Source organism: Mustelus asterias, chromosome 24 (genome assembly GCF_964213995.1).
Source record: "Mustelus asterias chromosome 24, sMusAst1.hap1.1, whole genome shotgun sequence".
In the NCBI taxonomy this organism is placed as follows: Eukaryota; Metazoa; Chordata; class Chondrichthyes; order Carcharhiniformes; family Triakidae; genus Mustelus; species Mustelus asterias.
The window spans coordinates 24,734,255-24,758,095 of record NC_135824.1 but is presented as its reverse complement, the minus strand read 5'-3'; the positions used below and the strand labels follow the sequence as shown (position 1 = coordinate 24,758,095).

The 23,841-nt window shown below is 44.3% G+C and overlaps 1 protein-coding gene across 4 annotated transcripts in view; it reads left to right on the top strand.

Annotated features, from left to right (window-relative positions):
* unc13c (unc-13 homolog C (C. elegans)) overlaps window positions 1-23,841 on the top strand; it is a 640,043-nt gene that overhangs the window by 456,172 nt on the left and 160,030 nt on the right. For all 4 annotated transcript variants that reach the window (XM_078241487.1, XM_078241484.1, XM_078241485.1 and 1 more), the window contains one exon: window positions 9,256-9,389. In XM_078241487.1, the coding sequence (XP_078097613.1) occupies window positions 9,256-9,389 (134 nt within the window). The remainder of the gene's footprint in view (window positions 1-9,255; window positions 9,390-23,841) is intronic.

The following is a 23,841-nucleotide window of genomic DNA, read 5'->3' as shown; positions in this document are numbered from 1 at the left end:
GAACTGAGGCTAGTGGCATTTGCTACCAAATAAACCTGTTGGACTTTAACCTGGTGTTGTGAGACTCCTTTCAATGGAAGAAGCCAGAGAGTGGTAGTGGAGGATTGCTTCTCTGAGTGGAGGCCTGTGACTAGTGGTGTGCCACAGGGATCAGTGCTGGGTCCATTGTTGTTTGTCATCTATATCAATGATCTGGATGATAATGTGGTAAATTGGATCAGCAATTTTGCTGTTGATACAAAGATTGGAGGTGTAGTGGACAGTGAGGAAGGTTTTCAAAGCTTGCAGAGGGATTTGTACCAGCTAGAAAAATGGGCTGAAAAATGGCAGATGGAGTTTAATGCAGACAAGTGTGAGGTATTGCACTTTGGAAGGACAAACCAAGGTAGAACATACAAGGTAAATGGTAGGACACTGAAGAGTGCAGTAGAACAGAGGGATCTGGGAATACAGATACGTAATTCCCTAAAAGTGGTGTCACAGGTAGATAGGGTCGTAAAGAGTGCTTTTGGTACATTGGCCTTTATAAATCAAAGTATTGAGTATAGGAGTTGGAATGTTATGGTGAGGTTGTATAAGACATTGGTGAGGCCGAATTTAGAGTATTGTGTGCAGTTTTGGTCACCTAATTACAGGAAGGATATTAATAAGGTTGAAAGAGTGCAGAGAAGGTTCACAAGGATGTTGCCGGGACTTGAGAAACCGAGTTACAGAGAAAGGTTGAATAGGTTAGGACTTTATTCCCTGGAGCGTAGAAGAATGAGGGGAGATTTGATAGAGGTGTATAAAATTATGATGGGTATAGATAGAGTGAATGCAAGCAGACTTTTTCCACTGAGGCTAGGGGAGAAAATAACTAGAGAACATGGGTTAAGGGTAAGGGGGGAAAAGTTTAAAGGGAATATTAGGGGGGGCTTCTTCACACAGAGAGTGGTGGGTGTTTGGAATGAGCTGCCAGATGAGGTGGTGAATGCGCGCGTTGAGGTGGGTCACTTTTAACATTTAAGAAAAACTTGGATGGGTTCATGGATGAGAGGGGTGTGGAGGGATATGGTCCAGGTGCAGGTCAGTGGGACTAGGCACAAAAATGGTTCGGCACAGGCAAGAAGGGCCAAAAGGCCTGTTTCGGTGCTGAAATGTTCTATGGTTCTAATCCCCTACTATGCAGAAGATGTCATTTGGCCCATTGAGTCTGCACCAACTCTCTGACACAGTTTATCTAGGCACCCCCCCTCCACCCTATCCTTGTAACACGCACATTCACCATGGCTAATCCCCCTAACCTACACGTCTTTGGACACGAAGGGGCAATTTAGCATGGCCAAACCACCTAACCTGCAAACTTTGGATTCTAAGCCCCTAATTGTACTGGCACGCCGCCCGAGGCTCATAAGATTGTGCCCAAGGCCAACGGGGAATGCCATTCTACGAGCCTCGCCTGCAGAACGGAGCTCGGGGTGGCCGTGTCGGTAAAATCAGGGCCTAAGGGTCAATTTAGCTTGGCTAATCCACCTAACCTACTGATCTTTGGACACTAAGGGGCAATTTAGTATGGCCAATCCACCTAACCTGCACATCTTTGGACATTAAGGGGCAACTTAGCATGGCTAATCCATCTAACCTACTCAGCTTTGAATACTAAGGAGCAATTTACCATGGCCAATCCACCTAACCTGCACATCTTTGGAGTGTGGGAGGAAATTGGAGCACCCAGAGGAAACCCATGCAGACATAGGGAGAATGTTCAAACTCCACACGGACAGTGACCCGAGACTGGAATCGAACCCGGCGGTGCTAACCACTGTGCCACCCTGTATGTAAATAGGTAAATGTCTGGGATAATTTCAGCTTAAAAATAAATGTAATCATGTCTTGATTCTACCATTAATGATGTAATCATGTCTTGATTCTACCATTAAAATATTACAACAATTAACTAAAGGTTCAAATATTAAAATGGAAATTTAAATATTTATTCCTATATCTTCTTCACTCTTAGAGCAACAGTTTAAAAATACTCATTTGAATTGCATAATTCTTGTTCAAATCAAACGTGTTCTCGTTAGCTCTGATCTAATTCAGCTGAATATACTTTTAATACTGGAGCTAAATATTAGCTTTATGTTGGCCTGTGTTTCAGTCGAACATTCATTCAGAGTTTTTGACCAGTTTGCAAGCATGGCATCTGTCAAAAATGAGACGCATGTCCTTCAGTTGCATAATCAGAATCTTTCTGTGTGACTTGTCTGCAATATTGCACACACGGTAATCCCAGACCTCAAGTACACAAACCATTGCTGAAGAAACTAATTTGCTTGATGGAATTGCACGAGGAAATGTCAATTGCACATGAAGGTGATGGATGGCTCGGTCGACTGCTGTATGATTTGACATGAATAATTTTCCCAAATGTATATTTATCATAACAAATTAATTACATTTCAACACTTCCCAAACTTTCCCTCATGAATAGTTAATACTCAGGTTACAGTTCGAGAAATTTCACGTCAATTTATGCAAAGCTGTGTTTATGTTGCACTCAGAGCTGGTGCATAATAGCTGCCCTCTTTTAGTAGCTGACAACATTTTAAAAAGCACCAGGACTAATGACACACTTAACACCATTTGAGAAAACAACATTTGTCAAAATATGTACTGCACTTTTAATCATATTATTTGTTTTCAATCTATCCAGGATAATGTTAGCAGAAAACACGCGCATGTCTATGTTTGTAAATATGTAAGTGCTGATTTGAAAAAGAGAAATGTTTTTAATGGGACACGGTTCCTTTTTGAGGGGCAACTTCTTTTAGTGGCAGAATTTTTAGGCTTTGATGGGGATGGCTGGGTGTGAAGATTCTAGCTGTTGGCCACTATCCCAGCTTGTTGGCACCATCCTGGCCATTGGCTATTATCCTGGAGATAGGGTGTAGCAGGGTTACACAAACTTCCTGCCACCTCCCTGAATGTGGTGCACAACCAATTAAGGGGCGTGTAAAGGCATATTAATTTGATTTGATTTATTATTGTCACATGTATTAGTATCCAGTGAAAAGTATTGTTTCATGCACGCTATACAAAGCATACCATACATAGAGAAGGAAAGGAGGGAGTGCAGAATGTAGTGTTACAGTCATAACTAGGGTGCAGAGAAAGATCAGCTTAATATAAGTTGGTCCATTCAAATGTCTGATGGCAGCAGGGAAGAAGCTGTCCTTGAGTTGGCTGGTACATGATCTCAGACTTTTGTATCTTTTTCCCGACGGAAGAAGATGGAAGAGAGAATGTCCGGGTTGCAAGGGGTCCTATATTATGCTGGCTGCTTTTCCGAGGCAGTGGGAAGCATAGACAGTGTCACTGGATGGAGGCTGGTTTGAGTGATGGACAGGGCTTCATTCACCACCCTTTGTGGTTTCTCGTGGTCTTGGGGAGAGCAGGAGCCATACCAAGCTGTGATTCAACCAGAAAGAATGCTTTCTATGGTGCATCTATAGAAGTTGGTGAGAGTTGTAGCGGACATACCAAATTTCCTTAGCCTCCTGAGAAAGTCGAGGCTTTGGTGGACTTTCTTAACTATAGCGTCCGCATGGAGGGACCAGGTTGTTGATGATCCGAACACCTAAAAACTTGAAACTCTCGAATATTTCTACTTCATCCCCATTGATGTAGACAGGGGCATGCCTTCAGCTACGCTTCCTGAAGTCGATGTCTGTCTCCTTCGTTTTGTTGACATTGAGGGAGAGATTATTGTCTATTGTGAGACCCTTGACTGGAATTTTCCATGCTTGGGGCCCACCGAGGCTTCATGGACCAGGCCAGATGACTGGAGGTGGCTGCCCGGCAGCTGACAGTAGGTCTGGTACTCCAGGCAAGCTTTGAGGCCCTGCCTAGTTGCTCAGCCGCTGGTCATCCGATTGATTAGCTCCCCCCTCCACAATGATGACCCCTTTCAAAGGTTGGCCACCTATTGACCTTTCAGTTTTGAGAGCCCATCCACTATCTTTCGTTGAATAGCAAACCTGTCCTCTGGCCACTCTGGCCTCAGAAAAAAAACCACCACCAGGAGACTGTTCCCGACAGTGTGGGTTTGTGATCCCGATAGTGGGTCCCGTCCAAAACTCAAAATTCTATTCCTGATTATCAGGGGAAGCTACAGGCAGGGTTGATTTTCCTGTACGTAAATCAACCTTGGCAGGTTAAAAGCTGACACTATCCTGTCTGCGTGGTAATGTCCTGTTGGCACAAAATGGGGCAGCTCATTTGCATAATCCAACCGCCATCCTGGCAGAGACTGTAAAAATGCAGAGCGCTCGCTGGTGCTGGGAGCAGAAAATTGTGTGGGTGAGAAATGTTAAAGGGATGATCACAATCCAAAAACCTTGAGAAAGACTTAAATGTTACCCAAACCGGAAAGGCAAGTGTTTAATTAATGCCCGCCAAAAGCTAGGGATAAGAAAACTCTGTGTGCAGGCTTGAGACTGTGGTTCTGTCTATGGTGGTGCCAGTCCTATGATTCATATCGGCAGTAGGTGTCTATACAGGCAAATGGCACTGCTCTGCATGTGGTTTTCGGCTAGCCATGGACCTTGTGAAGACCTTAGCTGTCACTAGGTAGGTGCAACAAAACCAGCAAACACGTATAAAACACTGACTCGGACTGGACCAGCGTATTGTCTCCAGTTCTAAGTGCCACAAAGGTGTGAAGATTTCCGAGAGTTTGCCAGAATGGTTCACCAGAATGGTTTCAGCAATGAGGAGCTAGGATTGGAGAAGTTAGAACTGTTTTCCTTGGAGAAGTTGTGAAAGAGGTATACAAAATCAGGAGGGGTCTGGACAGGGTAGATGGGGGAAAATATACGTTCCCACTGGTGGAAGGATTGAGAACGAGAGATTGAAGGCAATTGCCGGAAGAAGCAATGGAGACATGAAGAGAAGTGTTCTCTTTTCCCTAAGGCACTAGCAGTGATTTATGTGTTGCTGGCACTGCGATTCCAACCCCAATGAATGTGTAGCTCTCCCAGCAAGTTTTGATCAAGGCATTTGCAGCAAAATTTACAATGAGCAAACCTTGTGTAATGGGACACATTATATTGACATTGGGCGGAATTAGCCCGTCCTTTCTGCCACGGGAATTGTAGCGGGCGGGACACGGAGCATGCAAAGGTCCGTTGACCTCAGGATTTTCCGGTCTTGGGGTAAGCGCCGCTGGAAAATCCTGCCCATAGTGGTAATGTTACTGGACTAGAATCCAGAGGTCTAGGTCCATGCCCTGGCAACATGAGTTCAAATCTGAAGGAATTTAAACTCAATTAATTATTAAATGTGGAATAAAAAGCTTCCCTGTGTTTTCATGCAGCAAACGTTTAAGATCTGGAATGTGCTGCCTGAGATTGTGGTGGGGGCAAGTTCAAGCAAGGCATTCAAGAGGGAGTTGGATTATTACCTGAAATGAAAAAATGCTGGAGGGATACTGGGAAAGAAAGGGGAATCACACGAGATGCATTGCTCATTTGGAGAACCAGCATGGACATGATGGGCCAAAGGGCCTCCATCTGTCTTATAACAGTTCTGTGATTCTGTGAAATATAGTTGATGGAATTTTGCCAGGTCAGCCAATCAGGCTTTGCTTCCTGATGATCACTTTTCTTGTGCAATGCCCTGTAAAACCTGTCACATTATGGCTGTGGTGTTTCTGAAGAGCTATCCCACATAACGGTTAACTGAACCTTCATGCATGTGTGGACCACTGGGTCACCTTGAGAGTTGGATCCTCCATTCGACTCAGTAGTTGTCCTCATGAGGTGTGGTCATGTCTGGTGGTGCAGTAGTACTGCAGGGACAGTGCAAATTCTTGCCATGCACCGGACCTGCTTGATAACCTCTTCAATGCATCATTCCAGCAGCTCAGAGAGAGGGATTCTCATTCAGAAACCTATGATGGCAGTTCTCGATCGTGCAAGCAAAGAACATTAAACATTTGGAACAAAGGCTTGGGAGGCACTCAGTACCTGGTGGAAATAACATTTCAAAAAAAATAGAAAAGCAGACCAGACTTGCTGTAAGGATCTTTCCTGTCAGGCATACTTGTACATTTTTAAAATTCATTTGTGGGACATGAGTGTCATTGGCTGGCCAGCATTTATTGCCCATCCAGTTGAGAGTCAACCACTTTGCCATATGTAGGCCAGACCAGGTAAAGACGGCAGATTTTCTTCCCTAAAGGAAGGAAATGTCCTAAAGGACATTAGTGAACCAGATGGGTTTTTCCAACAATCAACAATGGTTTCATTGTTATCAGTAGATTCTTAATTCCAGATATTTTTTATTGAATTCAAATTCCGCCATCTGTAGTGGTGGGATTCAAACCCGGGTCCCCAGAACATTAGCTGAATTTCTGGATTAATAGTCGAGTAATAATACCACCAGGCCACCACCTCCCCTTTGTACTGCCCAGCATGAAACAAGGATGATCATTTTGTTATGACATACAAGTGTGAAAAGGGACAAGAATACATGGTAGATGTCTAAATGATGCTCTAAACTATACGGTACTATAATGAAGCTGCCCTGTATCTCAAGCAAAACGCCATAGACATCGGTGGGATTAGAAAATCCAGCCAATGGTGAGCTGCCTCTGTCACCAGAAAAGGCGCCGCAGAGATGGTGGGGGGGGGGGGGGGGGGGGGGTGGTCTGGAAATCCTGCCCAACATGTTTCCATAAAAATATAATTGATCAATTTGAAATGCAACTGAGATGTAGCATGGGTGGCAGTGTGATTAACACTGCTGCCTCATAGCACCAAGGACTCAGGTTCAATTCCAGCCTCAGGTGACTGTGTGGAGTCTGCACGTTCTCCCCGTGTCTGTGTGGGTTTCCTCCAGGTGCTCCGGTTTCCTCCCATAGTCCAAAAATGTGTGGGTTAGGTGGATTGACCATGCTAAATTGCCCCTTAGTGTCAGGGGTGATGCACTATCAATAAGGCGAAAGACTACCGATATGCCAATATAAGTGTAGGCTTTTATTCACAACAGAATCAGGAGCAGATCCCAACAATTAACCGACCTGGACTGAACAAGGGGGAGGAGACAGCCACCTTTATACTAGGTGCTGAGGGGAGGAACCAAACTGGAAGGGGATGTGTCCAGGTATGACAAACACACACAACGGTGGTCCATATAGGACAAAGGCACAACTGAGGTCCACCACAAGGGGGATTAGCAGGGTAAATATGTGGGGGTTAGAGGGATAGAGCTTGGGTGGGATTGTGGTCGGTGCAGGCTCGATGGGCCAAATCGCCTCATTCTGCACTATGTAGGGATTCTATGAATCTACGAAAAGGATTGCAGTCACAAAGGGCCAGCTGAAACAGTTACAATTGTCTTTACTCTTTGTAATGTAATGATGAGGATAGCGAACAGAAAGAAGGAAGCAGTAACTTTAGTGTGTAGTTGTTTGGACGCCACTACAATTGGCTGCAATTCCTGTGACTTAATTTCACAACAGACATTGATTGCGCCAAGTAAATGCAGACGAGATTTCAGTAGTTTGGACTTGCAAACACTCGCGTCTGACTGCAGGGCTGTAGGTTTAAATTCCCAGAATGCTGATTCCCTTCATGGTGATGGGTTTCATGATTGAACAGCTATTAGGTTGAATTATAACAAACCATTGCACTGTGGGGAGGGAAAGGCTGACACTTCATTGCTTAAGGCACTGTTCTTTGCCATGGATCAATCAAGGTGTATGTGAGGGGACTGCCTGGCCGTCCGATAGCAAAAAGGTTCAGCATCTGATTTTCAAGATTTTGCCAAACAGACCACCCAACAGGGGATTTTGCACTTTGTTTTGTGACAGCTTTTTACATTGTATTAAAGTTTAAGAATGCAATTACTCAAACGCGTGTCAGATTTGTGCTTGTTCGGTCGGTGATAGAACAAAGACGTCAAAAATGGGCTTCAGCTCAGGAGAGGAAAAAGGCAAAAATGTTTTTAAAAGTAATTTTGGACTTTATACCATTCCAAAACAAAACCAGAGGCATTGAGTTTATCTGCTGTTCAACGCTGAATGCTAAATTGACTCTTAGTGTCCCAAGATTTGTAGATTAGGGGGATTAGTGGGGTAAATATGTGGGGTTACGGGGGATAGGACGTGGGATGGGCCTGGGTGAGATGCTCTGTTGGAGAGTCGGTGCAGACTTGATGGGCCGAATGGCCTCCTTCTGCGCCATAGGGATTCTATGAATACAGATTTTACTTGGTTTATGACCTCTTCTCCCCCATTGTGGGACATTTTTCCCCTGAGGCACTAGCAGCCATTGATGTTCTGCTTGTACAGGGGATCCGGTCCCTATGGATATAATCGCTCTCCCAGCAAGTTTTGGTCAATGTATTTGGAGTAAAATTTACAATCAGCTAACCTCGCCCAGTGGAACATGGTATCTTAGTTGGCAGCATAGTGGTAATGTTATAGGAATAGTAATCCAGAGGCCTGGATACGTGTTCTGGAGGCATGAGTTCACATCTGAAGGAATTTAAACTTAATTAGTTATTAAACCTGGAATAAAAAGCTAGTCTTGGTAATGGGTGATCAATAAACCAGAGGATTGTCGTGAAAATCCATTTGATTCATTAAGGTTCTTCAGGGAAGGAAAGCAGGCAAACCTTACCCGACCTAGTCCATACCTGATTCTAGATCCACAGCAGTAAGGTTGACACTTAACTCTAAAGATGTCCGGATTAGGTGGATTGGCCATGATAAATTGCCCCTTAGTGTCAGGAGAGACTAGGTAGGGTAAATGCGTGCAGTTACGGGGTTAGGGCCTGGGTGGGATTGTGGTCGGTGCAGACTCGATGGGCCAAATGGCCTCTTTCTGCACTGTAGGGATTCTATGATTCTATAACTACCCTCTGAAATAGCCGATCAGTCACTCAAGGGCAATTCAGGATGGGCAAAAAGTGCTAGCTTTGCCAGCGATGCTTATGTCCCAAGAACAAATGTAAGAAAAGACTTGGACACACGTTACAAACCCCCTGATGGCTCAAGGGGCTCTGGGTGGGATACTATTGAGTACTTTTAACCAATTATTTCAGCTTTTTACCTATTTGCTGTCTTATGTCAACTGTTCCACGCGGTATGATTTTGAGCTGTGTAATATCATGAAGATAGGTAGAACATTGGCTATTAAAATGAATCAGTTTATTTTTTCCAACTTGACATGTTGCTTTTGAACTAAAGAAGAACTTTTACTTTCACAGAGTAAAAAGCAAGAGATCCCTCGTGAAGACCAAGGGCCCACCATCAAAAACCTAGATTTCTGGCCTAAACTCATCACTTTGATGGTTTCTTGTGTAGATGAGGATAAGACGGCCTATACTCCTGTCCTCAACCAGTAAGTAAAGTCAATATTTGCTGCGCTCTAGACACACATTCCTGTGCTAAATAGGAAACTGATTCCGAAGTGATATTAAACCTCAGTTCTTGTTGCCAATAAAGAATCCTAATGAGATTAATTTCAAGGGTAACTATTACAATTACTTTCACACTGGCACATTGGCATTTATTTTATTTAACATGTACATTATACTACAACGGAGTGAAAGGATGTGATAAAATTAATTACTGTGTCAGAGGGAATGGTTGCTGAGTGGAAGTACTTGGATTCCATTTGGTAGCTTGTTTTGCAATCGAAGATTTTATCGTGGCGAAGATTTATTAAATTTGCAATTTGTTGTTACTGATTTTGCTGTGAAGGGCAAACAGAGAAAGCTTCCCAACTCGCCAGTCCAATATTGAAAATCATGGGGGAAAACTCACGTTCCATCACTTCTAACTTCAAGGTTTCTTCAAACCAGTCAATTGTCATTTGGAAATTTAACCCTCGAAAAAAAGAAGCAGGACGTTGCTAAATATCATAGAGTCCCTACAGTGCAGAAGGAGACCATTTGGCCCATCAAGTCTGCACTGACTTTCTGACAGAGGATCCCACTCAGACCCTTTTTCCGTGCCCCCACGTATTTACCCTGTTAATCCCTCTAAGCTGCACATTTTTTTAAGCTTAATTTTTAAATTTTATTTATTAGTGTCAGAAGTAGGCTTACATTAATACTGCACAGAAGTTACCGTGAAAATCCCCTAGTCACCACATTCTGGTGCCTGTTCGGGTACACTGAGAGAGAATTTAGCATGGCCAATGCACCTAACCAGCACGTCTTTCGGACTGTGGGAGGAAAATCAGAGCACCCGGAGGAAACCCACGCAGACACGGGGAAAACATGCAGACTCCGCACAGATAGTGACTCAAGCCGGGAATCAAACCTGGGACCCTGGCACAGTGAGGCAGCAGTGCTAAAGACTGTGCCACCCACCATACCACTATCTTGGGACACCAAGGGGCAATTTAGCATGGCCAATCCACTTAGCCTGCTCAATTTTGGACTGTCGGAGGAAACAGGAAACCCACGCAGACATGGGGAGAACTTGCAAACTCCACACAGACAGACCGTTACCCGAGGCTGGAATTGAACCCGGGCCCCTGGCGCAATGAGACAGCAGTGCTAAACACTGTGCCATCGTGCCGCCCAAATATATATATTTTTTATTGAATTCAAATCTGCTGTGGCAGGATTTGAACCGGGTGCACAGAATGAGTTTCTGGATGAATAGTCCAGCGATGATACCACTAGGTCATCGCCTCCCCTGAATATGCAAGAACAGGAAAGCTAAGAGCTGAGTGAAACAATAGTATTGTGCTAGAACCAACTTGAAATATTCCCTTTTCTATAATGGAGTTTGCCCCATTACGCACCAACACTCACAAGTAAATCATAATCCATTAGTGAGAGATCTCTGGCCAACAAGACGCAAATTTACTCCAGCAGATTAATGTTGGTTCATGGTCACCACTTGTTGCAGTTGTTGTTCTTTAAGTTATAACGACACTATTTATACTCCAAATAGGAAATGTAGAATCAGGTGTTGTGATGATTTTGCCACAAAAGCTTAATTTACCATGGGTGGGATTTTCCAGCCACGCTCGCCCCAAGACTGAATTTAGGAGTCCAGGGATAATGATGCAGCTATATAAGACCCTCGTCAGACCCTACTTGGAGTACTGTGCTCAGTTCTGGTCGCCTCACTATAGGAAGGATGTGGAAAAGATTGAAAGGGTGCAGAGAAGATTTACAAGGATGTTGCCTGGATTGAGTGGCATGCCTTATGAGGATAGGCTGAGGGAGCTCGGTCTTTTCTCCTTGGAGAGACGTAGGATGAGAGGAGACCTAATAGAGGTATATAAGATGTTGAGAGGCATAGATCAGGTGGACTCTCAGAGGCTTTTTCCCAGGGTGGAAATGGCTGCTACGAGAGGACACAGGTTTAAGGTGCTGGGGGGTAGGTACAGGGGAAATGTTAGGGGGAAGGTTTTCACACACAGGGTGGTGGGCGAGTGGAATCGGCTGCCGTCAGTGGTGGTGGAGGCAAACTCAATAGGGTCTTTTAAGCGACTCCTGGATGAGTACATGGGACTTAATAGGATGGAGGGTTATAGATAGGCCTAAAAGGTAGGGATATGTTCGGCACAACTTGTGGGGCCGAAGGGCCTGTTTTGTGCTGTAGTTTTTCTATGTTTCTAAGACAGAAAATCCTGCCTGAGGTCAGTGGATCTTTGCATGGTCCTGTCCCGCCTGCTATGATTCCCGTGGCAGGCAGTATGGGAAACTTCTGCCCCTTGTCGTGACAAATTCTTCTCTGTGCATATCTGTGCCACAGTTTGCCAGTTCCATGACACACAAGCCTTTCACCAGAAAAAAATGTTATAAAACGCAGTGAAGTGTTACCCCTTGAAGTGATAAAGATGTTTCTCGTATCCATGGAATGCAGCACAATTATAATGCTGTATAAATCCTGTTTTATGGTTTCTTTTAATAAAGAACTGGATACAGTCTCTGGCTTCATAACAAGCTACATTATGCTTTTGCCAGTTGTCAGTACCTATAAAGTGTAAGCGAGCAGATTACTAGTGGCCTCAGAAAAATTTAGACAACCAACTATGGGAAAACCTTTGTAACTTATCCTTGGCTGTAAAATTACAGCACAAAATACTAATGGAGTTTGCAATTTGAGGCAGCACGGTGGCACAGTGGTTAGCATTGCTGCCTCGCAGCGCGAGAGACCCGGGTTCGATTCCCGGCTTGGGTCACTGTCTGTGCGGAGTCTGTACATTCTCCCCATGTCTGCGTGGGGTTTCCTCCGGGTGCTCCGGTTTCCTCCCACAGACTGAAAGAGATGTGCTGGTTAGGTGCCATTGACCGTGCTAAATTCTCCCTCGGCGCCAGAGTGTGGCAACTGGGGGATTTTCACAGTAACTTCATTGCAGTGTTAATATAAGCCCACTCATGACTAATAAATAAACTTTAACATTTTACTTTAATGCACAATGATTGATATGCTTGAAGTTTCCATCACTGCTATTTTAGTGAAAAGTTTAACCCATTTAGTTTAAACAGTGCCTCTGCTAAAATATTGCAGAGTGGAATTTCAAGTGATCCTGCCGGGAATCTGTTCACTATCCCATGGTACAAGTTACATGGCACACTATTATTTGGCCCATCCACTATTTATGCAATTCCAAGGGAAACACAGCCCAGAAAGCCAATTGCCAAATGTTTAAATTATTCATAGCTGGAATAAAGTCTTGATCTGTTGGTTTCTGTCAGGCACATTCTCATTATAAGAAGTTTAACAACACCAGGTTAAAGTCCAACAGGCTATTTGGTAGCAAAAGCCACAAGCTTTCGGAGCCTTAAGCTCCTTCTTATTATGCCAGAGCCACCAAATTGCCCCAAGCTGTCATTGGTAACTGCAATGAAGTTAGTGTGAAAATCCCCTACTCGCCACACTCCAGCGCCTGTTCCGGTACACCGAGGGAGAATTTAGCATGGCCAATGCATCTAACCAGCACGTCTTTCAGACTGTGGGAGGAAACCGGAGCACCCGGAGGAAACTCACGCAGACCTGGGGAGAACATGCAGACTCCGCACAGACAGTGACCCAAGCCAGGAATTGAGCCCAGGTCCCTGGCACTGTGAGTCAGCAGTGCTAACCACTGTGCCAACGTACCAACCCAAGTGCATTTGTATGTGCATTTTCTACGATTAGATTCATCTGACTATCTACATGGAATGTTTTTCTGGCTGTTTAATCAATTCCATGTACATTAAGGCATCTCTATTAAATGATTGAGATAAAAATTGTCAGAACTCAAATAATTTCAAACTAATTAAAGATGAGGTGGAATTCTACTGGAAAAAATTGAACCAATCTAAACAAAGTTTACACTATTTTTTTGTGTATTTACAGAGTTGAAACATCCATATTTCATTGAACTGACCTCTGTCGTCATGCAGTTTAGTTTACTTATGCATAGGCACTGGAACAGGTGTAGGTCATTCAGCCCCTCGATCCTGTTCTGCCATTCAATGAAATCATGGCTGATCTGTGGCCTAACTCCATATACCTGTCCTTGGTCCATATCCTTTAATACTTTCGCTTAACAAAAATGTATCTATCTCAGATTTAAAATTAGCAACTGATCGAGCATTAATTGCCGTTTGTGGAAGAGAGTTCCAAACCTCTACCACCCTTTGTGTGTGGAAATGCTCCCTAAGATCTCTCCTGAACGGTCTGGCCCTAGATTATGCCCCCTAGTTCTAGAATCTCCTTCAATGAGTGGAAATAGTCTATCTTTATCTACTCTGTCTTTTCCTGTTAATATGTTGAAGACTTCGATCAGATCACCCCTTAACATTCTAAACTCTGGAGAAACCAGGTCTAATTTGTATAATCTCTCCTCATAGCTTAACCTCTGAAGTCCAGATATCATTCTTGTAAACCTACGCTACACTCCCTGTAAGGCCAATATATCCTTCCTTAGGTGTGGTGCCCAGATCTGCTCACAGTGACTCCATGTGGGGTCTAACCAGGGTTTTGTGCAGCTGCAGCATAACTTCTGTGTCCTAATGCTCCAGCCGTCTAGATATAAAAGCCAGCATTCCATGAGCCTTCTTGATTATTTTCTGCACCTGTTTGTGGCATTTTCAAGATCTATGCACCTGAACTCCCAAATCTCTTTGGACATCCATTGTATTTAATTTCGTACCATCTAGAAATGTGAGGTTATCCAAAATGGATAACCTCACACTCACTTACATTGGGATCCATCTGCCACAGCTTTGCCCATTCGCCGAGTCTATCAAAAGTTGAAGTTTATTTATTAGTCACAAGTAGGCTTACATTGACACTGCAATGAAGTTACTGTGAAAATCCCCAAGTCGCCACACTCCGGAACCTGTTTGGGTACACTGAGGAAGAATTTAACATGGCCAATGCACCTAACCAGCGCATTATTGGGATTGTGGGAAGAAACCGGAGCATCCGGAAGAAACCCACGCAGACATGGGGAGAATGTGCAAACTCCACACAGACAGTGACCCAAGCCGGAAATCGAACCCGGGTCCCTGGCACTGTGAAGCAGCAGTGCTAACCATTTTACCACCGTGTCGCCCCAATATCCCTTTCTAATTTGACGCTGTTGTCTACACTGTATACAGTGTAATTGTAAAAGCTGAATGCGTATTAAATACACATTGTGCTGACAAGCTATATCATAGTACACCTAATTAAAGTCATCTTACCATAATATTGGTAATCAGGGAGAAACTGTGCTAAGTTAAGAATGCAGAGATATAATCTGTATCCATTTGCAAACCTAAAGATGCACCTTGCGAAATGTTGCCTCTGAGCATTTGTTTGGCTGTTTCCAACTGTAAAACGCACTAATGTTTGGCAGTGTAAAATTCGGACAAGGCTGGACAGAATGGAGCAGGGATGTTGTATCCTCTGGCTGGAGGGTCTAGAACAAGGTGTCACAATCTCAGGCACTGGGGGAGGCCATTTAGTAAGAGTTTTAACAACACCAGGTTAAAGTCCAACAGGTTTATTTGGTAGCAAATACCATTAGCTTTCGGAGCGCTGCTCCTTCATCAGATGGAGTGGAAATCTGCTCTCAAACAGGGCACAGAGACACAAAATCAAGTTACAGAACCTGTGCTTAATGCTCCCTCCACTCGCATTGTCTGTATCTTTAAGACCTGGTTGGCTGTAGAGATTCGCATTCTAATCAGTATTCTGTAACTTGATTTTGTGTCTCTGTGCCCTGTTTGAGAGCAGATTTCCACTCCATCTGATGAAGGAGCAGCGCTCCGAAAGCTAATGGTATTTGCTACCAAATAAACCTGTTGGACTTTAACCTGGTGTTGTTAAAACTCTTACTGTGTTTACCCCAGTCCAACGCTGGCATCTCCACATCATGGAGGCCATTTCGGACAAAGATGAGGAAAAATTCCTTCACTCAGAGGGTGGTGAAGCTATGGAATTCTCTGCCACTGATGGCTGTGGAGGCCAAGTCACTGAATATATTTCCGAAGAAAATAGATAGATTTCTAGACTCGAAGGGCGGAATTTTCCTGTCCCGCCCACCACGGGAATCATAGCGGGTGGTACACGGACCATGCAAAGGTGCACTGACTTCGGGCGGGATTTTCCAGTCTAGGGGTGAGTGCGGCTGGAAAATCCCACCCAAAGGGTGTCAACGGGTATAGAGAAAGTGCTGGAGTATGGTGTTGAGATAGAGGATTAGCCATGCTCATGTTGAGTGGCGGAGCATGTTTGAAGGGCCGAGTGGCCTACTCCTGCTCCTATTTTCGATTCTTCTTCGCACCTTGAGCATATTTTCACACTTTAATACCTCTTCAAAATTATTGGTCAGAATAACATTTTTAGCAGCTCAACCAATTAGCTGTGAACATTCATTTTTGCACCTCATTGCAATGTGGAACAAAGCTCTGCATTTCTGAATGGAATTTCTGAATTTTTGCTGGCCCAGCGCACTCCCGTTTTAGTTTGTAAAAACCAAAGGTGCAAATTGTTAACATGCAGAATTCAGTCTCTTAAATGACCAAAATAATGATTTGGGCTACAGATGCAATGAGCCATCTGTGAGATTTCCCCCCCAGTAAAGCACATATGTACATTAACATATCCCTACAACAAGCAGATGTTGGCTCTGAAACGGAATGGACGATATTTTACGACCTCACTCGAGCAAGACTAGAAATTCCCGCCCGAGGTCACCGGACATTTCTGTTGTCTGCCCCTCACCCACTCCGATTCCGTGGAAGGCAAGGCAGTAGAATTCCGACGCATGTATCACTTATGTAAAAATGCATTCAGAATGGCAATATATATATATATATATAACTAATACAAACAAAAAGACAGATCAATGATGCAACCAGCAGCCTCCAGCCCAATATTACTTAAACAAAACAAGACAATTGTTAAATGAAGAATGATGGAACTAAAGTTAAAGTTTATTTATCAGTCACAAGTAGGTTTACATTAACACTGCAATGAAGTTACTGTGAAATCCTCTAGTCGCCACACTTCGGGCACCTGTTCGGGTACACTGAGGGAGAATTTAGCATGGCCAATTCACCTAACATGCATATCTTTGGACTGTGGGAGGAAACCCAAGCACCCGGAGGAAACACATGCAGACACGGGGAGATGTGCAACCTCCGCACAGACAGTGACCCAAGCCGGGAATCGAACCCTGGTCCCTGGCGCTCTGAGGTGTTCAGACACTTCTTTTTGTTTATCATGTCAAAACCTGAGAATTTTGAATTTAATTTTTGGTTGATCCATTCATTTCATTGATAAAATCTGTCTCGTCACATAAAAGAAGCTGAATAAACAATTTCCCTAATCTAATCTGTACTTTCTACAACCTTGCTAATGTCCTCAATTGTACCTCATTCCCATTAGAAATAATAAAAGTTTGAACTTTCCTCTCTTAGCTATTATATTATTTGAGTTAATTTATGTTATACTCTTAAAATACAATTGACTTGAAAAAATAACAGAAGGCGCTATTTTACCTGCCCATCTCGCCATGGTCCCGTTACAGCGAGGCTGAAGAATTTGACAGCCAACCAAATCCCTGTTCATGGCAGTGGGTTGGGAAAATCCCGCCGGCGTGAACGGTGATAAGATTCTAGCCTAAGTTTTTATCATCTTGGGTAATTTGTGTGAAAGGGATTACATTCAGAGGATGTTTAAGGTGTAACGCTTGTGATTCTATTTATTACCAATCTCACAAGGCTCAGGGTGGATTCAAGACAGACCTGGGTGAAAATTCAGTCTTGGGCCGGTGATGACAAGCTTAGGTTTTAAAGACCTCTAGATTTCAGGATGAAAGGTTGAGAGAAGTAAAGAGTTGCATAGTTTTAAGAGTGAAGGAAAAAGGATTATAGCTGAGGGTTATAGTTAATAGTTACCACAACAATAACTTCCATTTATATCGCACTTGTAATCAGAACAAAAGATCCCAAGATGCACGTTCAACAGTTTCTTCAAACTAGCCTTGAGGGAAAATGTTTTGTGCTACCGATGAATTATTAAATGAGACTCACGGTTTGTTCCCTCTCTATAGTTCTTGCATGCAAGAAGCATGCACTGATACTCGGGTTAATCAGATCTTTGCCTGTTTCATGTCGAGAAAATGTAACAAGAGGAATTTCTTATCTAAAAGGCATCAGATAACTGCTGCAAAGCTTGGCTTTCACCGTGAAATCTCAATTGGAAGGAGCGCACTGGAAATAATTTGGTGTGTGTGCATCGATTCATTGAACTCCCAAATTTTCCTGTGATTGAAAAGACTCGCCACAAATTGGAGTGCTGACATCCACATGTTGTTCTTGGGTCTGTCCTGAAGTCAACTGAGACTCCATGTTTAAAGTAGCACTCCACGTGTATTTTTTAGAGGCAGCACGGTGGTACAGTGGTTAGCACTGCTGCCTCACAGCGCCAGGAACCCGGGTTCGATCCCGGCTTGGGTCACTCACTGTGCGGAGTCTGCACGTTCTTCCCATGTCCGTGTGGGTTTCTTCCAGGTGCTCCAGTTTCCTCCCACAGTCCAAAGATGCGCTGGTTAGGTGCATTGGCCATGCTGAATTCTCCCTCAGTGAACCCGAACAAGCGCCGGAGTGTGGCAACTCGGGGATTTTCACAGCAACTTCATTGCAGTGTTAATGTAAGCCTACTTGTGGCATTAATAAATAAACTATGTATTTTAGCCTAACCTCCTTTAAAGGCAGAAAGCCGTATGATAGTGCAACTAAAAAAGAATAGCGTAGAATTCACTGCGTTGGCCATGTTGGCACCAAATGCCACAGGTTAGAATCAGGTGCTCAATGATGCTCCAGTATTGAATCCATGCCAGAATTTGCTGGATTGCTCATTGGAAACACTGCAGTGACCATGGCAGAGAATCAGAAGTGGGGCAGCCAATAGACCTGTGTGTTGTATCCTGCTGATGTGTCGTCTGTAAATAATCCTGATTGCCATTGAGTCTCCATAGGCCTTGAGCTATTAATATATCAGCAGATTATGGTCATAAAGATGGGTACAAGTGGCAGATGGTAGTATTTATTGAACTCTCAAGTGCTTACATTACTAAGATGATTTTTGAGGTCCATTTAGTTTTTTTTAAGATAAAACCATCAGTCAGGAAGACAGCATTTAGCCTCCACTGCCACTCCATCGTAGTATTTGTGTTGCCTGTCAGCCAGCTAGCTCAAACCCACGCCAAGATGGTGCAGTCCACAGCCAAGTCTTCTGGGCCTATAACTATTTGAGGTTGACCTCCCAAGACCACTGAGAGTCAGGAGCAGTCCACCACCATGTTCACGTCACAGAGGTAGTATTGTGTAGGAGAAAGGATGGGCAAAGACACACACGTAAGGCAGGTACTAAGCCAGTGAACAAGGGTGATCAATTAGTTGACTTTTGTATCCAGTATGGAATTATTTGATTGATAAATTTGGCTTGCAATGTTTATTTTCTGGTGGCATTTATCGTTGCCTTGTGGCCAAGCGAATAATGTGACGATCAATGGCATAAGGATGATAGAGTAGGAGATTGTTGGTGAATGGGGAATTGGAGCTGCAGTTACTGATATTGAATGAGATGGCCTGTCTGACTGTTGGATGGAAAACTAACCTGCTTCCCCAATGAGGGTGCTAGCAGTTATACTGTTCAGCTGCTTTGATAGCCCACCCTGTGGATTCGGTTGCCTATATCTCTCAAATTCCTTGCCTTTGGAAATTATCCTTTGTATGGCCTGACTGATCTCTGTCTGGTAAACAGTGTTTCTAATTCTCAATTTCTCACCTCAATTTCTCTAGATGTCTGCTAATTTTGTTACCGAGAAAATCACATCACATTATTCCCCTAGACTCCTGCTAATCGTCTTACTTGTCTCTTGTTCTCGACTCAAGTTCACCTATTAACCTTGTTAACTTCCCAAATTCCTAACATACGTTACTGTCGAGGTTTCCTCTTCCTTCTCCTGGCCCTGCTCTGAAGTACTCAACTTCAGCTGGCAGCAAGGGCTGTGTCCTCATGTTGGGATTGTACAGTGTACATGCAGTCCACCGCAAATTGTTATAGCCGCGTTGCCAAGTACTACAGCTTTCCTCCAAAGGTGTGTGGGCAGCAGAAGCCATGTTTCAACAATAGTCAGCTCGATCATATTTTGTGTGTCAGCATGGCTTTCATTGGAAGCGTGCTCCGTGTGTGTGCGCGATTTACTCACCTAATCATTAGCCATGTGGTCAACAGATAGACCTCATCATCCCATAACTGGCACAGTGACTAAATGCATCGTGACAGCTGTCAAGATCCAGAGCACTGAGCTGCAAGAATCTCTATGACTGGTTGCACACAAGCTGATACTAAGATAGTCAATTCCCTTCTGGTTAAGTTTATTAAATTTATTTATTAGTGTCACAAGTAGGCTTACATTAACACTGCAATGAAGTTACTGTGAAAATCCCCTAGTCGCCACACTCCGGTGCCTGTTCGGGTACATTGAGGGAGAATTTAGCATGGCCAATGCACCTAACCAGCACGCCTTTCAGACTGTGGGAGGAAACCGGAGCACCCAGAGGAAACCCGCACAGACACGGGGAGAACATGCAAGCTCTGCACAGACAGTGACCCGAGGCCGGGAATCAAACCTGGGTCCCTGGTGCTGTGAGACAGCAGTGCTAACCACTGTGGTTGAGGTACATCTCAAGAGTTGGTATGCGGTGCCCACAATGTGATGTTAGTGCAGTCAATGACATCCTGCATCATGGGAAGCCTGCAATTCTAGCAAAGTCACGTGCTTGCTTCACCTACTTTGCTCTAGTGAGCGAGGGAATGAAATGTTGTTAGCTCCCAATGAATAGAGAGTCACAGTGACCTTCATTATATAACAGTAGACTGCAAATTGTGAGATGTTACCAATATCTTCATCTCCAACCTGGAAGGAGCCAAATAAATAAGTGTGCACCTTCATAGCTGTCGGAAACCTGCTCCCTGCCGTCCTCTGAGGTAACTGTTGTGGTGGTCGCAGGTGGTAGATTTCAGTCAGAACCTCCTTGGTGAAGTTCAAACATCTGAGCCACAGTTTCCCACAGAGGAGGAGGCACGAAGCTTGCTTCCTGAAGGCCCTGAGTGGGTCAGGCCTCCTGCAGTGAGCCCTTCCCCCTATTTCTCCTCCCCTTCCCTCCTCATGTTGCTTGCCTTCCTTTACTTTGACTCATTCTCCCTATTGTTCTGTAGGACAAGGGGGGGGGAAACTTACAGCAGCCAGATCAGAGAGCCAGTGGTCAGAGCAGAACATAAAGTCAGAGCCAAAGCCATGAGCACATGCCATGCCACACCATTCCCTGTAAACATAGGGAAGATATTGGGCAGGATATTCCTCCCCCTCCATGGTGTATTTCATGGCAGCGGGAGGTTGCGCGTCGCTTGCTGATGGCAAGGTCTTATGGTCCTGCCGTCGTCAACAGGGATTCCCACTGAACGCATCCCTCTCCACCAGGAAACCCATGGCAGGGTGCGCTGGCGGCAGGACCATAGGATCCCACCGGCATAAATGGCAGCAAGATTTTGGTGACTGATCCAGGTTACACACTAACGCCGCCGGCAAGCAACTGGCATTATCCTTCCCCCTCAGACCAGCGTTTGATTCTTGCAGAAGCTCATCACGTATAACAGGATCCAAACTAAACGGCTCAAAAATTCACAGCTTAGAGTTATAATGTCTTAACAATTTTAGAGGTTGGGAATAGTAAGCAAATAGACAAAGCTATGGTTTGCACACGTAGATTCAAACTAACAACATTTATTCTAAGACCTCTTGCCTGTACAGCCTGTGTAACACCCTAATGACATCACCATCAGATCATGTGATCAGGGCTTAAAGCAACTATGCAACCATTTAAATATACAACAAGAGTTTCTCTTTGCAAAGTATCGTATAAACACGCAGTACTGCAGATGCTGGAAAATCTGAAATAAAAACAAAAAATGCAAGATAAACTCAGCAGGTCTGGCAGCCCCTGTGGAGAGTTAACTTCTGTGAAGGGATCATTTAGATAGGAATCTTTCACTCCGTTTCTCTCTCCACAGATGCTGCCAGACCCGCTGAGTTTATCTCGCATTTCTTGTTTTTCTTTATATGATCTTACACCCTCTTATGCGCAGGCAAACTAATTAACCTAAATCCAGGGAATGAGAGTAGAGGTTTTGGGCGGCTCAGGCTTATTGACCACACCTCCCCCCACCAGCACCACACTCCCATCAACATGCCTCACCCCCCCCACACACACACACATACACACACACACACACACACACACACCTGGCCACACTACGCACTAAGTACTGGAGTCTATCCACCATGCACCATATCGTAACAGGTAACATTATGCAACTCGGAATAACCCCATGTGAAGTCATTTGCATTTGTTTAGAAAGAAACTCGTCTTTCCTGACAGGTCCGTCCCCCCTCCCACTGGACCATATTAATGAGTTAGCTGGCTAGTCAGTCATTAAAAATGCGTTGGAGTACCGAGGATCTGTGTGGCTCGAGTATCAGATAGCCAAGCTTGTCATGGAAGTTGGCTCGCTTCCAACTTTCTATTCTTTCACATGACAAGCAAGACAAATGAGTGGTTTGGGACTGCCACATTCCAGCTAAAGTAATCTTTCTGCCAAGTCAAATAACATTAGATACAGCAAATTGCACTTCCCCATCAAAACAACATGGAGGGAAAAATTGCTGTCCCTGGTGAGCACTACTTAATAACTAACAGCGAGCGTGCCCTCCTGTCACTTCTGTGTGATAGAAATATGTTCATTATTAAAATGAACAAAAAAACCTCCTTACCGGTTGACTATATTTTTGTGAGATTGTCTCGCAGTAACTTTGGTTAATAAACCAGGGTTAGGGTTAGCCGGAACAGCACGGTGGCACAGTGGTTAGCACTGCTGCCTCAGGGCGCCAAGGACCCAGGTTCGATTCCAGCCTTGGATCACCGTCTGTGCGGAGTTTGCACGTTCTCCCCGTGTCTGCGTGAGTTTCCTCCGGGTGCTCCAGTTTCCTCCCACAATCCAAAGATGTGCTGGTTAGGTGCATTGGCCATGCTCAATTCTCCCTCAGTGTACCCGAACAGGCGCCAGAGTGTGGTGACTGGGGGATTTTCACTGCAACTTCATTGCAGTGTTAATGTAAGCCTACTTGTGACAATAATAAATAAACTTAAACTTATTAAACTCACCGCAGCAAGAATGATAATTAAAAATATGAGAACCTGCAATTTCTAATTACCCATTCTAAATTGCAACTTAGTCAGGGGGACAAATATGTAGGGTTACAGGGCAAGGGCCTGGGTGGGATTGTTGTCCATGCAGGCTCGATGGGCTGAATGGCCTCCTTCTGCACTGTATGGATTCTATGATTACAGAACAGGTAGATCCGGTCAAAATTGGATTTTGAGCTTCATTGGAAGTAGAATTGTGAGCAGTAAATTCCTGCCACCCATTGCCAGTAGCTCTGCAGCAAAGCAGACGTTAGTTCACGTAGTAACACTGGAAGAGTCCTTAGCTAGGTACTGGAGTAGGAGGAGGCAGTCTCAATTCACCCTGGCAAGGAACCGTGGTTAGGCAGCATATGGATCTGGTTATCCTGAAAATAGCAGATCAGCTGCTGGCTACGTTCAAAACAGCACCATTTCAAGAAAGCCTCCTAAAACAGGTGTTTAAGACCTCTTTTTGCATATGGAAAGGATCCCTGTTTCCGGCACAGTTACTGGGCACCTATAATAAAGCATGGCAGGCAGCACATTTCTGACATCCACACATTGTCCACCATGTCGAATGTTTAGGTGGCTATTTTATGCCTGGAAAATGGGAGCAATGCTATACACTTTCCAGATCTTCATCTTGGCAGCTGTCAGTTTTTTTTATTCTTTCATGGAATGTGGGCGTCATTGGCAAGGCCAACATTTGTTGCCCATCCCTAATTGCCCCTTGAAGTGAGTGGCTTGTTCAACCGTTTCAGAGGCAGTAGAGAGTCAACCACATTACTGCGGGTCTGGATTCATACGTAGACCAGGCTTTTTCCTTCCATGTTCAAAATCTGATGATGATGTTCGGTTCAGAATAAATTGGGTGAGCCTATCCAATTCTGATGTGATCTTTTGTTCGAGCTTCTGGCCTGCCGATCCCCAACGTGACTCCTGTGGAATATCCCTGAAGGAAAAGGCTGCAGTTCAGGAGTTTTGTGAAAATGCAGTGGGGGGGGTTTCAAACTGGGGTCTTCAAGGTGCACTGGGTGCTCTTGGAAGTTCCCAGTCCATCCTCTCTCCTCTGACTTCCTGCATAGGATGATA